The sequence below is a fragment of the Lacerta agilis genome, chromosome 2 (assembly GCF_009819535.1).
Source record: "Lacerta agilis isolate rLacAgi1 chromosome 2, rLacAgi1.pri, whole genome shotgun sequence".
NCBI classification, from domain to species: Eukaryota; Metazoa; Chordata; class Lepidosauria; order Squamata; family Lacertidae; genus Lacerta; species Lacerta agilis.
The window spans coordinates 77,799,606-77,818,799 of record NC_046313.1 but is presented as its reverse complement, the minus strand read 5'-3'; the positions used below and the strand labels follow the sequence as shown (position 1 = coordinate 77,818,799).

The following is a 19,194-nucleotide window of genomic DNA, read 5'->3' as shown; positions in this document are numbered from 1 at the left end:
TGTACACACCATAAATTTAAAACACCCCGAGACTCCTGGGAACTGTAGTTTACACACCACAGAACTATAATTCCCAGCACACTTAACCAACTGCAGTTCCCACGAGCTGGTTCAAGGGCCGACACCAAACACTCAATGCATTCCCCTTCCCCTGTTAGATACATATCTTTCTTGTTTGTCCATTAGGAATTATAGGGTTAACCTGAAAATCTCACAAATGCCCTCAGGCTCAGATATCAAGATTGGGAGGAAAACTCCACTGCTTGTGTGAATAATCTTGTCTGAGGGTGGGAAAATTAAATAGCCCCAAACTTCTTTGAGCCTGTAACCCGAGGGGAAGAGGATGCCCTAACCATAACATGCATTACTATTTCATTGATGGCAATGAATTGTAGCAGAAGGAATTGATAAATGCTGAAGGAAAACTTCGGAAAACATTTTGCATGCAATAAAGGGCATCTTCAAATATAGTGTTGCACACCACCACAATCTCTGAATGGTGCAAAATTCCAGGGGTTCCAGGTCTTTCCCAGGTTTTGTGTTTCCTTTTGGAAATGAGGCACAGTGGAGACTGCAGTGTCCTTATATTGTTTATTTACGCATATATACAACCTGAGCCTGCAATGGAGGGGTTCATAGCATTAACACTCCAAAAGGGTATTGTTTCTTTCATAGCCACAGCCTTGCATTCAAGCAGAAATCAAACATGGCTCTCGTTGCTCTGATTCTCCCTCCAGCTTGCTGCTTTTCTTCTAGTTCACATCAGTGCAACTCAGTTCTAAACTCTGGCTTTTCCTTCCAGCTAACTGAGAGCTGGCCCATCACGCAGGCTATCACCTCAACACAGGAACCTAGCCTGGCTGATTATTATTATTATTTAACACTTGCTGGAACCAGGGGTTAGAAGGGTCTCACACAGAGCCCACTTTCATCCCACCCTACCCAATTCATAACAAGATATACTTACAGTTATGTATTGAAGTTCTCACCCTAGGCCACTAGGGGTGTGTGTATATAGTTCATTCTGCTGCAGTTTTCACTCAGGTCCGCATATGCAAAAGAGGGATTGTAAAGTGACGTTCAGGGATTGGTTAACTACAGAAAGTTGTTACTGTTGCTTTGTAGCTGAGTTCTATATAAGCAGGCTGCTGAGGCCTTCAGCTCACTTCTGTTCCAGCCTGAGAATAAACAAGAGCTGCTTGGAAATCACTGTGTCGTCTGCTGTGTCCACCCACAACTTAACACTTACCAATCATAAGCCTGTGGGGGATTTTATGCATGGACTAGGGACATGTCCAAAGTATTGTTAAAGGTGTTAAAAGGTGACCAAAGAAAGAACACATTTTTTGCCCACGTTTGTATGCTTAGTAGAGAAAAGCACACACATGTCAAAAAGTGATGGTTTTGTGCCATCACAAATCCACAGCAGAAGCTGTTTGCTTGTCAAGGCCTTTACTAGTTAAACCAAGGTTCTTTTCTGAGAGTAAATAAATTCCAAGCCAATTTATAGGCAGCTATGTTGTCAGGGGTAACATCTGCAGAGAGAGAGAAGAGAGAGTTTAGGGAATGAAACGGAAAGGTCTATAATCTCCGTTCTGTCCCCTTTCATTCTGACTTTCCAGTTGACATGGGGAACCCAGGTGGAAAGATTCACTCAGCATGTCAGGGAGGAGGGGAAAACCATAATTGATTATTCTTATTAAGGAAATTGCTTTCCCAAATGCATTTAGATTGCACAGGTTGACTCTTAAAATGAATTATGCACTCCACAGCCCTAGGAAAAATAAAAAGTTCTGTGCAATACATATTTCTCTGCAGCAGTAATTATGATGAGTGTAGTGCTAGATTAATTAGAAAATGAATGATGAGGGGAGAATTATGATCAAAGAAATCCGGATCTAAGGATTTGCTTTAAATGTTGTGTAATCCATGGAATACCATGCCTTGTATTTCTTGAAACATCAAACGAGAAGGGGTTTCATAGTGATCTAGAGAACAGAATGACTGGAGACTGACAGGTAGCACAACGCAAAAAAAGCTCAAATAGTATTTTATTTCAGCTTGGTGTCCTAACAACAAATGGATTCACTGGACACCAATCCCTTGTCAGCGAATGTCAGCACAGGAAGAGTGGTCTTGATGCCTCGTATTGGTTACACTATAATTGCAATTATCATGGCAATATCTTGCACTTTATCAGTAATTCTGAATACAACCGTTATTGCTGTAACTATTAAGTACAGACAGCTTCGTCAGCCAATTAACTATTCCCTGGTCAATTTAGCCATAGCAGATCTTGGAGCAGCCTTGTTGGGAGGAACTCTGAACGTAGAAACAAATGCTGTTGGGTATTACAACCTGGGTAGAGTTGGCTGTGTCACCGAAGGTTTTTCTATGGCATTTTTTGGTGAGTACTTGTCTAAAACTGATTTGTTGTATCATAAGTTAGAAAGGAGCCATACGCTAAAATGTTTAAAGTTAGCACAAGCAACTAAATTTTATTTGTATGGTAGGAAGAGAAACAGATTTCTTTAGGACTCCTAGCTGTGCCAGCATTTCAACAACGCTGGTCTCTTATTTATTTTTCTCCATATTGCAGCAAATATGCTTACAGTTTTAATATGCGTGTGTTTTAATATCATGCATTTTTTAAAATCACGATCTTTTTAGCAGGTAGAGTTATTGCTTAAAAGTAAAATTACATCTCTCTTAGCTTTGCATAGGTGCAAAATCGGGGGGTGGGTGGGGGTGGAGCAAATTAGACCTTCGTCTCTGACTTTGTTATCAGTAATGCAGTTAGGTAATTTTAAATAGTCTTTCACTAATTTCACTTCAAAACGTGCTGCAATTGGGAGCCCTCCTGCTGATTCTCCTGTGGGGGTGCCCTGAACCTGTGCCCCAAAATACTGCCTCTGTTTGCCATTCAATCAGTTGGTATTTAAGTCTAGGAAATGAGTGCCTCCATTGCTTCTCTGTGTGCACCACCTGTCAAATAGAAATAACTTTTGTCTTTATGTGCCATGTGTATGGCAATTATTTTACAAACCATGGTATTATGGAATAGTCTTGGAGTATTAACAACCTAGAGCTAACGCTGCAGAAAAGGGGAGGATTGTTGTTCCTTCTCTTTTACTCCTCTTTTACAGCAGCAGCTGTAGGGCTGTGGGTGTGATGGAAAGTGCACCTCTTGAAGCCACCTCTGCTTCAGGATTGCTTTGCCTGTAGGTTTGTTTCCTCCTCTGTCCTCCCTTCCCCTTTATTTTTTTTTTTTTATAAGATTTTATTATTTTCCAATAGAAAAAAGAGAACAAAATATAACAACAGCACATAGCATAAACAACAATAAAAAACACAATAAACATTGAACATAATCAGCAATAAACATTAAACATAATCAACATTGAAAACAATAACAACAATAAAAACATAAAAATGACATATACAAACCTTAACCAATATCTTCCTTTGGATATTTCTTGTTTCTAACTTCTCTGTTTGGGGACTTCCCCCGTTCCCTCCACTGTCTTCAGAAAACATATACTTCTTCAAGGTAGCTTTATATATTATTCAATTCACTTTTACCCAAATTTTAATATACTTAACTTTCACTTAGTCAAATATCTCAATCACTATGTATCTTATCTTAACAACCTATCTTAACATATTTTGACATATACATCTTTCACATAACAACAATTCCCCTTACCATTCATATCTAACACATATCTACCAAAGCCGATGTTCTGTTTAATTCTGCTCAAATATTCAGTTTAACTGATTTAACCAAATAGTCTTTGAATTTTTTCCACTCCTGCGACGCCTTCCCCTCCCTCTGGTCTCGGATTCTGACGGTCAGTTCAGCGAGTTCCATATATTCCATCATCTTCATCTGCCATTCCTCCACCGTTGGTATCTCTTCACCTTTCCATGTTCTTGCCAATAAAATTCTAGCTGCTGTTGTGGCATACATAAAAAACACTCTATCCTGACTGGGTATCTCTTCATTGGTTATGCTCAGGAGAAATGCCTCTGGTTTCTTACAAAAGGTAACTTTCATTACCTTCTTAAGCTCATTATAAATCTTGTCCCAGAAGGCACTAACCACTGGGCACAACCACCACATATGAAAAAAGGTACCCTTCGCATGTTTACACTTCCAACATACATCTGACATTTTGGTATTCATCTTAGCAATCTTAACTGGTGTCAAGTACCATCTATAAACCATTTTCATTATATTCTCTCTTAAACCATGACAAGCAGTAAATTTGATACCTTTTTGCCACAATCTCTCCCAGTCATCCATCATAATATTATGTCCAAGGTCTTTTGCCCAATCTATCATTGACGATTTAACCAGTTCATCTTTTGTATGCCACTCTAGCAAAAGATTATACATTTTGGAAAGGTTTTTGAAGTTCGATTCTATCAGTTCTGTCTCCAGTTTTGATTTTTCTACTTGAAAACCAATTTTTTTGTCCATTTTAAATGTTTCATAAACCTGATAGTAGTGCAGCCAGTCGGGGACCTGACTTTTTACTTGATCATAGCTTTTTAGCTTAAAGGAGTCCCCTTCCTGCTGCAATATGTCCATATATCTTAACCAGTTTGCAGACATATTCGGTCTCTTATATGCCTTGGCCTCCACTGGAGAGATCCATCTAGGAGTCTTTCTCTCAAACAAGTCTTTATATCTAGTCCAAACCTGATATAGGGATTTTCTCACAATATGAGACTTAAAAGTTCTGTGGATTTTAGCCTTGTCATACCAAAGGTATGCATGCCAACCAAACATATTATCGTGTCCCTCCAAGTCCAGCACATCCACGTTCTCTAATTCTCCCTTCCCCTTTAATCAAGCCCTGTCTTCCCTCCATCTTTTAAAAAATAACACTTAGAAATTATGCAGCGTTTTCCCTAAAAGCTCAAAGCCCTTCGCATACTGTCTTTCAGTACATTTTAAATGTGCTGAAGGTAAGACGATATATGATGAATTAGTTAAGGAATAAACACTCATAAAGTTTTATTTTTAAAAATTAAAACAACCCTGTAAATCATGTCACATATTATTATCCAGAGGCATAGGAAGGGAGGGGTGGGGGACTTACCCCCCCGGGTGTCATCACTGCACTGAGGGGGTGACATTCGGCGTGCTGCCCGCCTGTGACTCCAAAGCCTACCCCGAGTCGGGGGAAGGGGGGAGCTGTGCCACTTTGCCTTCATTTTGACAGCTCGGGGGAGGCTTGGGAGTTGTGGGCAGGTGACGCGCCGAATGTCACCCCCAGGCGCACCGCCCGGCTGCCCGCAACTCCCAAGCCTACCCCGAGCCGTCAATGTGTGTGGGGGGGGGGGAGGTGACGACAAAAAAAATAAAATCCTCATTGGGTACCTCCTGATCTTGGTACACCTCTGTTATTATCCTCATATTTCATGGGATGGGGTTTTTGCTGAGTAATAGAGACCCCTGATTGAGTCCATTGCTAAGATTTGATCCGGGGACTTCCTGGCTCATACTACATGCTCTTAACAGTGGCAAAACAAAGCAATGAAACATTCATAATCTAACTTACGTTTTAATTGACAAGACAACAGAATATGTTCAGGAAACATACATGTTGAGGCATACATGTTCACATTTTTATGTTAAATCTTTACTAATCTTTACTAATCAAGATACTGGCATGTTTTTAAAATGCTGCATTCCTTCTGAAACATTTTCCTGAGATGAAATGCCATCTACGACACTATCAAAAATTCTATGCCCTTTGCCAAAGAACTCAGCTGAAATAATTGCCAACCTAGAAAGCACATATACTGTTAGTTGTTGCAATACCAAGGGCTATTGCTCTAAAAAACAAAAAAAACAAGCGTTTGTCAACATATAAAAGAGTTTTTTCACAATAGAGAAGCATTTCTTGAGAACAGTTGTGACAGAAATTTGGCTCCAGGCAAGCAAATCAAAAATAGCAGCTTCAGTGTGTTTCAGAAAAGAAATGGGTTTTTATAGTGATGCTCAAAATGTCTTTTTTTAAAAAGCTCCTGAGTCCTGACATGTGAAAGCATGAGGTGTCACTCTCTTGGATGGAAGTGCAGTGACCCAAACATGGGGAGGGAGTTGTTCTAACAAAGCATTTCTAAGGAGCCTATTTCTTCAGTGAAGATTATGAAATGAAGTTAGCCTTGTAAACTCCCTCTGAAAACAGGGGCATGATTCCCAAGCACTAGGGCTTCAGAATGAGGGCACACCAAGGAATCTAACTCCCTGTTCTTTCTTAACCTTCTTTCATGGATGCACTGTGTACCAGCACAGGCACTCAAATGATGGCTAATAATAATAATAATAATTTATTTATTTATATGCCACCCATCTGCCTGGGTTACAAAGTGCAAAGGCTGGCAACCTTTTTCTGTTAAGGGCCACATTCCCCTGGTAGGTGGAGCCAGGATCTTTGATGAGCACACCCAGAGACAAACGTGTCCTGGATTAACCTATAAAGACCACCATTCTCCCGTTTTCACCATGGCTCTCTCATATCAGAATTCCCAATCCTATGCAGGTCTTTTCAGGTGTAAGCTCCTCCGAGTTTTCTGGTGGCATGGTTTGGTTGTTTTTTTAAGTTAAAGCACATGTAACACATGTAAAAGGGACTCAGGTGGCGCTGTGGGTTAAACCACAGAGACTAGGGCTTGCCGATCAGAAGTTCGGCGGTTCGAATCCCTGTGACGGGGTGAGCTCCTGTTGTTCGGTCCCAGCTCCTGCCCACCTAGCAGTTCGAAAGCACATCAAAGTGCAAGTAGATAAATAGGGACCGCTCCGGCGGGAAGGTAAACGGCGTTTCCGTGCGCTGCTCTGGTTCGCCAGAAAGCGGCTTTGTCATGCTGGCCACATGACCCGGAAGCTGTCTGTGGACAAACGCCGGCTCCCTTGGCCTATAGAGCGAGATGAGCGCCGCAACCCCAGAGTCGGACATGACTGGACCTAATGGTCAGGGGTCCCTTTACCTTTTTACCTTAACACATGTAAAACCAATATAGCTACTATTCAAGAAAGCCAGTGAAGGAAATTCATTTCCTCTACACACAAAGAGAGAGAGAGAGCAGAAATCTATCAATTTGCTCTTTCCCACCAAGCCATACAACCAGATTTACTTATTCATTAAAAATCAATTAAATAAAACATTTCCCCTTCCAATTGTTCAGAAACTACTTTGAAATGAAGGGGGAGGAACACTTTTAAAAACAAGGACAAAACTAGAGGAAAAAATAAGGGGCAAGCCAGGAGAAATGGAACAGGAAGCAACTCTAGTGGAATGGAAGAATGGGGCACCATTCAAGAATAAAGTTAGGGGCTTCACAAGATTGCCCACGTAAAATCCAAGCCACTTCAACTGCCTTCCCAAGCCACCAATGAGGTCCCATCCTGTTCCCAGGCCCTTTTGTATTGCTATTTTTAAAAGCTAAGCAGCATATTGAAGCTTCAGCTGTCCACCATAAATAGCATACGTAATATTATAACATCAAGAATATTTTCATCCCATATAGTTCAGTAATGCTGCTACATTTGTTAATAGCTCTTGGTGTACCCAAAATGCTTTGGGTGATACATACCAAGTTTCTCTTTTGCCCGAGAATGCAAACTAAGCAACCCTCACTTCACTATTATGCACACATACAGAATGAGAGAGGAGGAGAGAACCTTAGAAGCAAAACTATTTATTTACCGGTATATAATGTTCCACAAAACCCTTATATACTGTCCTCAGATGATATTATAATCAGACATGTTGTCCTTTCCCCTCTTGTACTAAGCTGTCATTTACATTAGGGGTATATTGATCCCTGTGAAGCTTTCTAATATCACCCCCCTCCACCACATTAAATAAAGATGAATAATACAAGGTTGTCTCTGCAAATAGAAATGTGCAACTGAACCTAGTGGGCATCATTTGCAATGTTGATCCTAGACAACTCCCCCCCCCCCAATTTCATTTATTGCATTTATGTATATCCCACCTTTTCTCCCAAGGAGGTCAGGGTGACATACAGTACATGGTTTCCCGCCTCCCTAATAAATCCTCACAACAGGTAGATTAGACTGAGAGGCAGTGACTGGTCCAAGGTCAACCAGAGAGCTTCATGGCTGAGTGGGGGTATAAACCTTGGTCTCCCAGGTTCTAGTCCAACACTCTAACCACTACACCACATTGGATTTCTATACAACACATTCTATGTAGGGCTGTTCTTGACAACAATTGAAATTCAGAGTGCTTTTCATCATATACTTTGAGTTTATTTCTAGGTGTTGGTTTGACAGAAAGCCCTATATGGCATAGGCAAAGTGAAGTGTATTATTCTTGACTATACCATCTGTCTTTGTGCCCAGTTTATACCCGTGTAGTGTTGTGTAACATTGAGCTTGGAGTGGAAGAGGTCATTGGGTGACTTAGGGCCAGTCACAGTGGCCTACTTTACAATGCAGTAGTAAATCTGTGTTTAGGTTATGCCACTTTACATGGCTTACATTCTCCCAAATTCCGACACTGTCAGGCTGAGCTGTAAGCAGCTGTCAGAGCACAGGAATAGGGAGCCAGGATTGTGCAAAGGAGTCAGAGCAGGGAGCCCAAGCCAGGAGCCCAAACCAAAGAATTCTTCCAAATGCCTCATAGCTAGGAAATCCATTGTTGCTCAGGCAAACAACCAGCTTAAACAGAAAATGCCCAATGGCTGGTTTGGGTAGATGAAACCAGTCTAAAGGCTTGAGAATATTTCATTGAAAGGAAGCTGCCCTAAACTGTAGTTCTTGCAGGGTGCCACGCAGGGTAGCTGCACAGAGAAACAAAGTTATAGTCTCCATGTTGGGGCTGTAGATTTCCATCAGGGAGCCTGCTCTATCCAAGTAGGCTCCATTCAGGATGTAGAGCCCTGCTCTTCCACGTTTTGCATGGGGAGCCAATCTGAGTACAGCAGACCCCTGCTGCAGACATCCAGTCCCAAACACTGGGATGAAGGAGGCTGCAGAAAACCAGGGGGGGCGAGACTAATAGGGTCATTCCTTCTCCCCCCCTGCTGCAATGATATTTAAGGGGTGGGAGTGGGGAGAGAACGAGTGAACGGGGTTTCAGTATAAAGCAGGCATATAGGATGCCTGCAAACTGCCTATTTAGAGGGACCCAGCTCACTTTTAAAACCATACAGCATTTTATGTACATTACAACAAAACTACTTTACTTCTCATCTATCCCCACAATGCACATTTCCTTTTTATCATGCACCCGGCATCCTTTCTTTAAAAAAATCAATCTTCATTGCCATTTCTAAGCTTTCCACACTGTCTATTTTTATGATGCAGTAATTAAAACGTGGCTCAGTATTCATGGGATGGCTTAACAAGACATTTTATAATCTCATCAGTTCTTTTCCTTGCATCCCATTGTTCAGCCTAGGAGCTCAACTTCATATGGGCTGTCCTTAGAGAACTCTAATTTTTATAGCACTTACTGGTGAATGAAAATTGCACTGTTTTCAACACTTTTCTTCCTGGTGCATTAAGAGATGACAGTTGAACTGAGATGAATTGTCAATAAGAAATTACACTTTACTAGCTGCAGTTATTTGCCTGGAATACAAAGCTTTATATCTGACTAAGGAGTGAAGCCATTATTTATCAATAAAATAAAAGCGGGCAAATAAAAACACTGAATGCAGCACAATTACAAATCTCTGAGGATAGTTTTCTCAAAGCCGGCATCTTGATAGGAATAATCTTAAGGTGCATGTAGCCTGTTTCACTCTGGCTAGCCAGATTTTCCCAGGAAGGTCAATAGCAGAACATGAAGGCAACAGCTCTGCTCTGATGTTTCTCCACTCCCTACCCCAGGAACTGGCATTTACTGGCCCATAGATGAGCCATCTTTAACAGTGTGAGGAAAATGTGTACTCTCCTATGTCTTCCTCTAGGAGGAGGAGTACCATATTTTGTTCAACCACAACTTGCTGTGTTATTTCAGCAGTGGAGGCTCATTCTTCAGGGTGAATGGATCACTGTCCCAAAAACCTCGGTCTGCCCTCAATCAGGCCCCACTTCCCTGTCTTCTGTCTTACACCAGGGAATGGCTCTGGCTCCACCTGCAAATTGATGCTCAATAAACAGGTTGTCTAGAAGTGACCACCATATCCCAATGTGAAGGTTCCTTGTAGCTAGGGACTCTGGGCAGGCATGCTTCCTGAATTAGCTTAGAAGGCCCCTTAGACCTTTCTGCTCAAGATGGAAAAGTCGGGGGAGGAGGGGGCATGCACGCAATCATTTAGTGAATGAAGTTGATATTATATATGAGTCTGCTTTAAAAGCAGGGGTCGGGAACTGGATCCATACAGCAGGCCAGATCCTTATCTCTTCCACTCCATGCAGGCCAAGTTTGACAGATGTGGAGCTGGTTTTCTAAAATGAAAATGATATTAGGTGACCTGTATCTCACCCCCCCCACCTTGTGGTATGACATCAAACTGTACAAAGGCAAAGCCCTATGCACAGTGATCTAACCAGTGGCTCTCTTCCAATATTCTGTCCAGATGTTGTGTGTTATAATAATAATAATAATAATAATAATAATAATAATAATAATAATAATAATGTTGTTCTTTTTCTGAATGAAGTGACAAGCTATTAAAGCAGGTGATCCCAAGTTCTATTCTTATGGGTGAGGGATAAAACTTTTTCCTCACTATGCAGAATTTTATAAACTTCCTTCACGTTCAAACTTAGCCTACCTAGGTTTGTATTTTAATATCTGTTGGAGGCCGCCCAGAGTGGCTGGGGGGACCCAGCCAGATGGGTGGGGTACAAATAATAAATTATTATTATTATTATTATTATTATTATTATTATTATTACCTCTTCTCTACACTAAAAGAGCTTCAAATGCTTTAACCTTGCAGCGTTGAGAGTTTTCTGCTCCTTTTCTAGCTCTAGAACTTCCTCCTTCTGGTAGAGTGTCAGCGCTGTATGCAGTATTCCAATGGGGTGGTACCATACATTTTTATATAGCAATACAACATTGGTGATTTTATTTTCAACTCCTTTCCTAATAATCCTTAACACAGAATTTGACTTGTTCAGTGTTAATTTGTTATCTGACAAATGACCAGACCCAATGGCTTTTAACAGATAGTTCTAGAATGTCATATTTTAAATTTCTATAATTTTTTTAAAACTGCTATAATTGTTTACCACCAGTATGCTCTTTGAAAAAAATTTTTTGGCCGTACTGCTAATTTATATTTGTTTTGCCAGAGTTTGTACTACTTTTAGTTCATCTCATTTTGGCAAAACTTTCTCTTTTACAGATGCCCTTTTTGCCTTTTATAGCTTTCTGGACTCTGCTTGTTAAGCATACTTGTATCTTATTGGAATTATTGGGACCTTTCTTAATTTGTGATATACATTTTATCTAAGTGTCTATATTAATTGTTTTTGAATAACCACCAAGCTTGCTGAAGAAATCTAACTTCCCTGGATCTTTCTTTTAACTAATCCACTTAACTTTGGGAGTGGGGCAACCTTAAATGTAACCAAGTTGAATTTCCTGAATGTTGCATATATTAGCACTTGGTCTGTTTCTGAGTTCTGGTAACCCCTAAATTAGATTACTCCAACATGGGGCTGCCTTTAAAGAGGGCAGAATTCAGTGGCCAGGTTCAGGGGCGTAGCAAGGAGGGCGAGGGGGACGGGCCGCCCCATATTCCATAATGGAGGGTGTGACAAATTATCAGGGAACATTTTTTTTTGGAAAAAAAAAATTTTTGAATTTTATTTATTATTATTTTTTTATTTTTTTTAAAATGCCTGCTCCGAAGGTCTTATCTTACTATACTAGGGATTATATAGCTATATATGAAATTTCATGCATATCGATTAATATCTTGACCCTCCTCCACCAAAATAGCTGTTCACTTGGCTGTTTTCCTATGTCATGAAGGCTGAAATTTCAGTTCAGAGAACACTTACTGTTCCCAACCCTAACCCTGTGGAAAGCCATCTAATTAGACTTTAATTTGATTTTGAGAGGTTTTTAGGAGGTAATTTAATTATTGTTTGCTTTTATACCAATGTTATGTATCTGATGTAGCCACCCTGAGCCCGACTTGGCTGGGGAGGGTGGGATATAAATAAATAAAAGTTATTATTATTATTATTATTATTATTACTTGTTATTATTCCTTTGTAAGAAAATATGAAATAACTTAAAACAATTTTTGCGCGGGGGATCAATGGGGGGGTTGACACGAAATTTTCCGCACCGGGTACCACCTGACCTTCCCATGCCTGGGGGGGGGGTGACAACCCCCCCCCCCCGGGTACCAATTTACCTTGCTACGCCCCTGGCCAGGTTGTAACACCAATCCTGGCTCGATTGCACTATCTGCCAACTAGTTTCTGAGCCCAATTCAAAGTGCTGGTTTAGACTGATAAAGCCTTAAATAGCTCAGGACCGCAATACATCAAGGACCAACCCGGACCCTACAATCATCATCTGAGGCCCTTCTTCATGTGCCCACTCCACAAGAGGAATGTGGAATGGGTGTGGAATGCTTTGTGTGGAATGCTCTCCCCAGGGGGGCTTGCCTGGTGCCATTATTATACATCTTTAGATGGCAGCCCAAAACATCCCTGTATAACCAGGACTTTGTCCCTTTTCCATGTCCTTTTAGAAGTGAGAGAGGTGGGGAGGTGTTTTCAATGCATTTCCTCCCTGGTTTTAATATACCTATGTGGCTTTTGTTTGCTTGCTTGCAAATTGCTTTGGGTTTCCTTGGGCAAGATAAAGCAACTAACAAATTTAATAAATAAGAAGTAGAAGAATCAGGTGATGGTATTGGAGTGTGGAACCTGTGACCTTCCAAATGTTGCTTGACCCCAAACTCCCACCAGCACAAGTCAATGGCCAATGGTCAGGGGATGATTGGAGCTGTGGTACAACAGCACTTGGAGGGCCACACAGCTTCCGCATCCCTGATCCAGGAGATCCTAATTGAAAGTAATGTTGTCAAAGGAAGGAAGATTTCTTGTGAAGGATGTAATTCAAAGCTACGGTAGAATGTTGCAAATTCCTCATGCTGGCACCCTAGAAAGGTAAGGATTTTAATGCATCTAGGCTCTTCATAAATTCAAAAGTAATAATAATAATAACAATAATAATAATATTTATTTGTACCCCGCCCATCTGGCTGGATTTCCCCAGCCACTCACCCAGTTGTGATACAGTTTGTGTAATATTCTTAATATTAAAAGGAATGAATAACATGTTTTTACTGCAATTGCAGGCATTGTGGCTTTATGCACCATAGCAGTGATAGCTATAGACCGTGCGATTGTGATCGGCAAGCCTATGGGAACACTTACTTTTACCACCAGGAAAGCCATGATTGGAGTTGCTGCGTCCTGGGTCTGGTCTCTTGTTTGGAACACTCCCCCTCTTTTTGGTTGGGGAGGATACCAGATGGAAGGCGTCATGACCTCCTGTGCTCCAGATTGGTACAACAGTGACCCTATTAATGTTTCCTATATTGTCTGCTACTTTCTATTCTGCTTCACAATTCCATTCGCTGCCATCTTGGTTTCCTATGGATATCTACTATGGACTCTGCGCCAGGTACTGCTGCATTTCGTATTATGTTTTGCTTAATTTACTGACCTTAAAAGTGTTTTAGCACTATTTTTAAAAATTCCAGAATAGAGGATGAGCTCATTTAAAATGTACTGACTCATTCAAAAGACAATCTGGCCCAAAGGCTTGAGATACATTTTTTTTAACTGGGTCAACATCAGCTAATTTATGTTGCATACCGTCATCATTCAAGGAATCTGAGCACATGAATCTGAATTTGGGCAAATGTTAAACTGGTGTGCTTAGGCTTCACTAAGCATGGGTGCTCATATCTTACATATTTTCCATACCAAGCATAATTTCATTAAAAATTTATCTGTGATTCAGATTCACATATAGAATCGGGGCTTTTGCCACTCATAAGGGCTGCATGCACACACACATTAATGTGTGCAATATAAGATGGTGTTAGGTGCTCCTAGATCCAACTCTAATGTCCATCCATGTGTGGTGTAGTGGTTAAGGGTGGTAGACTCGTAATCTGGTGAACTGGGTTCGTGTCTCCGCTCCTCCACATGCAGCTGCTGGGTGACCTTGGGCTAGTCACACTTCTCTGAAGTCTCTCAGCCCCACTCACCTCACAGAGTGTTTGTTGTGGGGGAGGAAGGGAAAGGAGAATGTTAGCCGCTTTGAGACTCCTTCGGGTAGTGATAAAGCGGGATATCAAATCCAAACTCCTCCTCCTCCTCCTCCTCTTCTTCTTCTTCTTCTTCTTCAAATGTGTATTACTGCAATGTGCTCTGTGTGGAGCTACCCTTGCAGCTAGTGCATAATGTGGTAATTGGGTTGCTTGTTGGGTTGCCAAACCAGTGGTAACGTATGACACCTTGTTTGTGGGATTTGCTCTGGCTGCCAATCTGCTACTGAACCAAGCACAGATTTGCTGAACAGAAACCCACACCACAGGTTAGCAGGGGAACTGACTATGGGACAAAGGACTGCATTGTATTTGGAAGGTATTTTCAGTGCTAGTTCAAATTTTCAAAAGGTCGTAGGTTCAGTCTTCTGTGGCTTCAGGTAGGATGGGGAAAGGTTCCTGCCCGAAACCCTGGAGAGTCACTGCCAGTCCGTGTTGGCACTACTCAGCTAGATGGAACAATGGTCTGACTTGGTATAAGGCAGCTTCTCACATTCCTGGCTTTGAAAAGTGTTTACAATTTGTTTTATATTCACTCTCTTAACTGAACTCCAAAACAGATATTTCCCCTCACATTTATCAAACAAAACTTCTGTGTATAACATAAAGTCTGCTCAGATGAAAAAAACAAAAACAGGCCTACAAGGAATTTATCTGTCCATCACATGGCCAGTTTCCGTGTCGTAATGGAGTTTGGTCCATGCCTTTACTGCTTTCCTTGCTGCCACATTAGAGCTTTCAGGTGCAGACATTGTAGCATTCCTGTATCTTGGCAAATTGCATTTCCCCTGGTATGCCTTTTTCCATCATAAGCTACGTTTAAGGGAGAACTTTGGTCACTCTGGATTTCTCATTTTTCTTCCCTACCTCCTGGAACTTATTTTCACTGCGCTTTCCAATCTTTGGCCTCCCAACCTTGTACTCACAGCTCCTCCTGTTCCCAGCTTTTGCAGCTAAATGTCTTTTAGATGAACTCTTAAGACTACGCAGTTGCGAACATTTGGAAGCAGACAAATTGAATCAAGGGTACCCAATGTGCTACCCTCTAGATGCTGATGGACTTCAGCTCCTATCAGTCCCTGCCAGCTTGGCCAACGGTCAGGAATAATGGGAGTTGTAGTCTATAATGGCTGGAGGGGACTACATTAACTATTCCTGTTCTAAGACATCATATCAGTTCAGACCATGGATGCTATTGTCACCTTTACATGTCAGATTGCCAGTATCCATACGCTTGCTTCTGCATCCCTCAAGACCTGTAAAGACTGGATATTTGCAAATTAGCAGATTATTACAAAAGCCTCCTGTTCTCTCTTTCCCAAAATAAACTTGCTCTGTAAAGGCTGACCTGAACTTCCTGCTGACATGCAGAATAAAACATTCTTAAGCACTTCCACATGAACTGTCATTCTATTCTTTTATGTACTGTACAATGAAATGTAATTACACTGATGTATGTCCTATTTTTGATAGGTATTGAATGTGCTATTTTTAACTAGGTTGCTAAAGTTGGAGTAGCTCAACGAGGCTCAACAACTAAAGCGGAAGCTCAAGTGTCACGGATGGTGATAGTCATGGTGATGGCATTCTTGATCTGCTGGCTTCCTTACGCAACTTTTGCCCTGGTGGTTGTGGGTAATCCTCAAATCTACATTAATCCTATTATAGCCACCATTCCTATGTACCTGGCAAAAAGCAGCACGTTCTATAATCCAATCATCTACATTTTTATGAACAAGCAGGTGAGTTTAAACTCCATATGATTTGTGGAGCATGAAAATCAAAGTATAAATATTATATAGACTCAACATCCATTGGGAGTATTTTTTTAAAAAAAACCACCACCCTGTGAATTTTACATCCAAATCCCTCTGCTTTCTCTTCTGAACTACACTGCAAAACAAAATCCACTGCCCTGATCTTAACCTCCGCCCCGCATGATATGTAGAGTATACTACAGTGGTACCTCGGGTTAAGAACTTAATTCGTTCTGGAGGCCCGTTCTTAACCTGAAACTGTTCTTAACCTGAAGCACCACTTTAGCTAATGGGACCTGCCGCTGCCGCTGCGCCACCAGAGCACGATTTCTTTTCTTATCTTGAAGCAAATTTCTTAACCTGAAGTGTTATTTCTGGGTTAGCGGAGTTTGTAACCTGAAGTGTATGTAAACTGAAGCGTATGTAACCTGAGGTACCACTGTATGCCACACATCATCTATCTGCATGTCTGGACTTTCCCAAGTAAATAAAATTGCTTACATTGCTTTTATATATCTATTCAGGCATGCCAGCTTTCATAGCAGGCTCACAGGGATCGTACACATTGCAAAAAGGGAAATGTTCTCTAACCAAGAATTTTGTATGTGCTTGACCTGCTTTTTAGGTTGCACAACAGATCAAACACATGTTGCTGTCTGTTCACTAGTCAGGAAGTAAATTGAGCAATACAAAACATTCTTGTGCACAAAGAATATAGCATAATATTCTGGTGGGTTTGTCAAAGGATTGCCTTAAAGCCTCCTGCTGTATGTGCAGAATTGTTTTCTATGCTGCCACCTTGTGGCTAAATGAATTAAAGTTGTAGTGTTATTATAATGATTTATCAAGGATGTGTTTTCTGTTTTCTTCATGCATTTGTTTCAGTAACAATTATATTAACATTCAAGATTTTTTGCCCACTCACACAAAATAAGATCCTAATCTATTACAGCAGGCATAGGCAACCTCGGCCCTCCAGATGTTTTGGGACTACAATTCCCATCATCCCTGACCACTGGTCCTGTTAGCTAGGGATCACAGGAGTTTTGGTCCCAAAACATCTGGAGGGCCGAGGTTGCCTATGCCTGTATTATAGCATAAAAATGCCTTTGAAACTTTCATCAGTGCATAAAAATAGTATGAACTGCTTAATGGGCCGATATTAATAACAACTTAATAACAAATAATAACAAATATCTAACGCTGTATTGTTTTAACATTCGTTTGGGAGCCTCCCAGAGTGGCTGGGGAAGCTCAGCCAGATGGGCGGGGGTACAAATAAATTATTATTATTATTATTATTATTATTATTATTATTATTATTATTAAAACTCAACAGAGCTAGGAAGCACTGACCCCATTGAATACAATGGTCTTAAGCATGCCTAACTCTGTGCTGGATTTAGACTTAAATATCATTTTAATCATAGCTGTCAACCTTTTCCTTTTTTGCGGGAAATTACCTATAGGGGGAAGTTTGACAGCCTCCCCAGAAGGGAAGGCATAAAAGGGAGGGTTGACAGCTATGATTTTAATAGTAAATGGGTCTTTTGACATACATACTTAAAGAAGATAAACACTTACTGCTTAGAAATATATGTCACAGCGTACATAATAATATGTTGTCTTTAGAGCAGTGGTCATTTTGGGGATCATTAACCCCTTTGAGAATCTGATGGAAACTATGGAACCCCCTCCCTAGAAAAATGCATATAAATATAGGCACAAAATTTTGCATACAATTTGTTTTATGACAATGGGGGAGGACTGTCTTTTTTGCTACCATTTAATGGACCCTCATTAAGCCACAGGTGGAAAAAAAACCTACTTTAGAGAAAGATGGAGAATACCCTATTCTAGCTGTTAATATGCAGGAAGAATCTGTTTTCTAAACTGCTGGCATGCAAAAACTATGTGCTAAATCCCAAATCAATTTTACCTTTTGTTCTGGTTTGTTTTGAAAACTTGTGGTTTTCTCTCCCCGCCCCCATAAATCAATTCCCTCTTCTGAACCTTTCCTTCATCCTTTTTGTCTCAGTGCCCCCTGTCCTTATCTCAGAGGCAGATTTTGGGCAGCACGACTGTTTCTGCTGCACTGGGCGCTGACCCTCCATGCCTCAGACTGCTGTTTAAGGCATAGGAGCAGGGCCGGGGTTTCACAGTGGCAACTCTAATTGTATGTGACGGGTTGTAACATACCAAACATACTGAGCTTTATCCAATGTTGTGCCAGTGGGGTTTCATTCCCTCTTGTTCCCCCCACCCCACCCCACCTCCTCAAAAACTGTTTCAGAGGGTTTCCCCCTCCCTCCAGAGCTGATATTTGAGGATGCAAGGGGAAAGGAACAGGGAAAGAAGAAGAAATTTAATTATGCACATGACAGCCCCTTCTACCCGTAGAGCTGCAATGTTGGATACAATCTTTACGTGTCTCACAGCAATACAAACACACAAACACATATGTATGTATGTATGTATGTATGTATGTATATGAATGATGTATAATCAAATGTGGCATGAGCCAAAAGTAAATTTGTACTTTTCCTTTCCAGTTCCGCGATTGTCTTATTAGGTGTCTCCTGTGTGGAAAAAATCCATGTGCTTCCGATCAAGCGGATGAAACTGATCTAGAAGTTTCTACTGTTGCCCCTGCTTCCTCTTCAAGATGTGGCAAAGTTTCTCCACAGTAGTACACAATTCAATATATGTATTTTTATTGACTTACAGTAGAGCGCTCTGCATGTTTCCTCAGAAGCAAGTCGCACTGGGTTTAGTGAGGCTTACCTCTACATGTGTTTTTAGCATTGCAGCTTTTGTTATCCTCTTTTTTTTCCAATTAATTGTCTAATGCAAAATCTGAAGGCCTGACAACTCTTTCTTGGCCTTTGAATTTTGGTGTGATTACAGTCTTTTTGTGAAAGGTGGTTTTATGGTGTATAAAACATCCTGCAAATAATCACTGTGTTTGATAGTGTTGCTCCTACAAGTATCTATGAATATATTAATATCTCATTTACTGGTACGCTTTAAGGCACCCAAGGTAGCATCCAGCAGTTAAAAAAAAATATATATGCAAAAACAGCATTAAGACTCAACAGCAGTTAAATGTTAAAAAGCAACAATCGAAAACAAACAC

The 19,194-nt window shown here is 40.8% G+C and overlaps 1 protein-coding gene across 1 annotated transcript; it reads left to right on the top strand.

Annotated features, from left to right (window-relative positions):
* Positions 1–2,079: 2,079 nt before the first annotated feature.
* Positions 2,080–18,807, top strand: LOC117042940 (parapinopsin-like). The gene is made up of 4 exons (XM_033142567.1): positions 2,080–2,407; positions 13,321–13,649; positions 15,801–16,043; positions 18,611–18,807. The coding sequence occupies exons 1-4, from the start codon at positions 2,080–2,082 to the stop codon at positions 18,746–18,748; spliced, it is 1,038 nt and encodes a 345-aa protein (XP_032998458.1). The 3' UTR covers positions 18,749–18,807.
* The last annotated feature ends 387 nt before the right edge of the window (positions 18,808–19,194 follow it).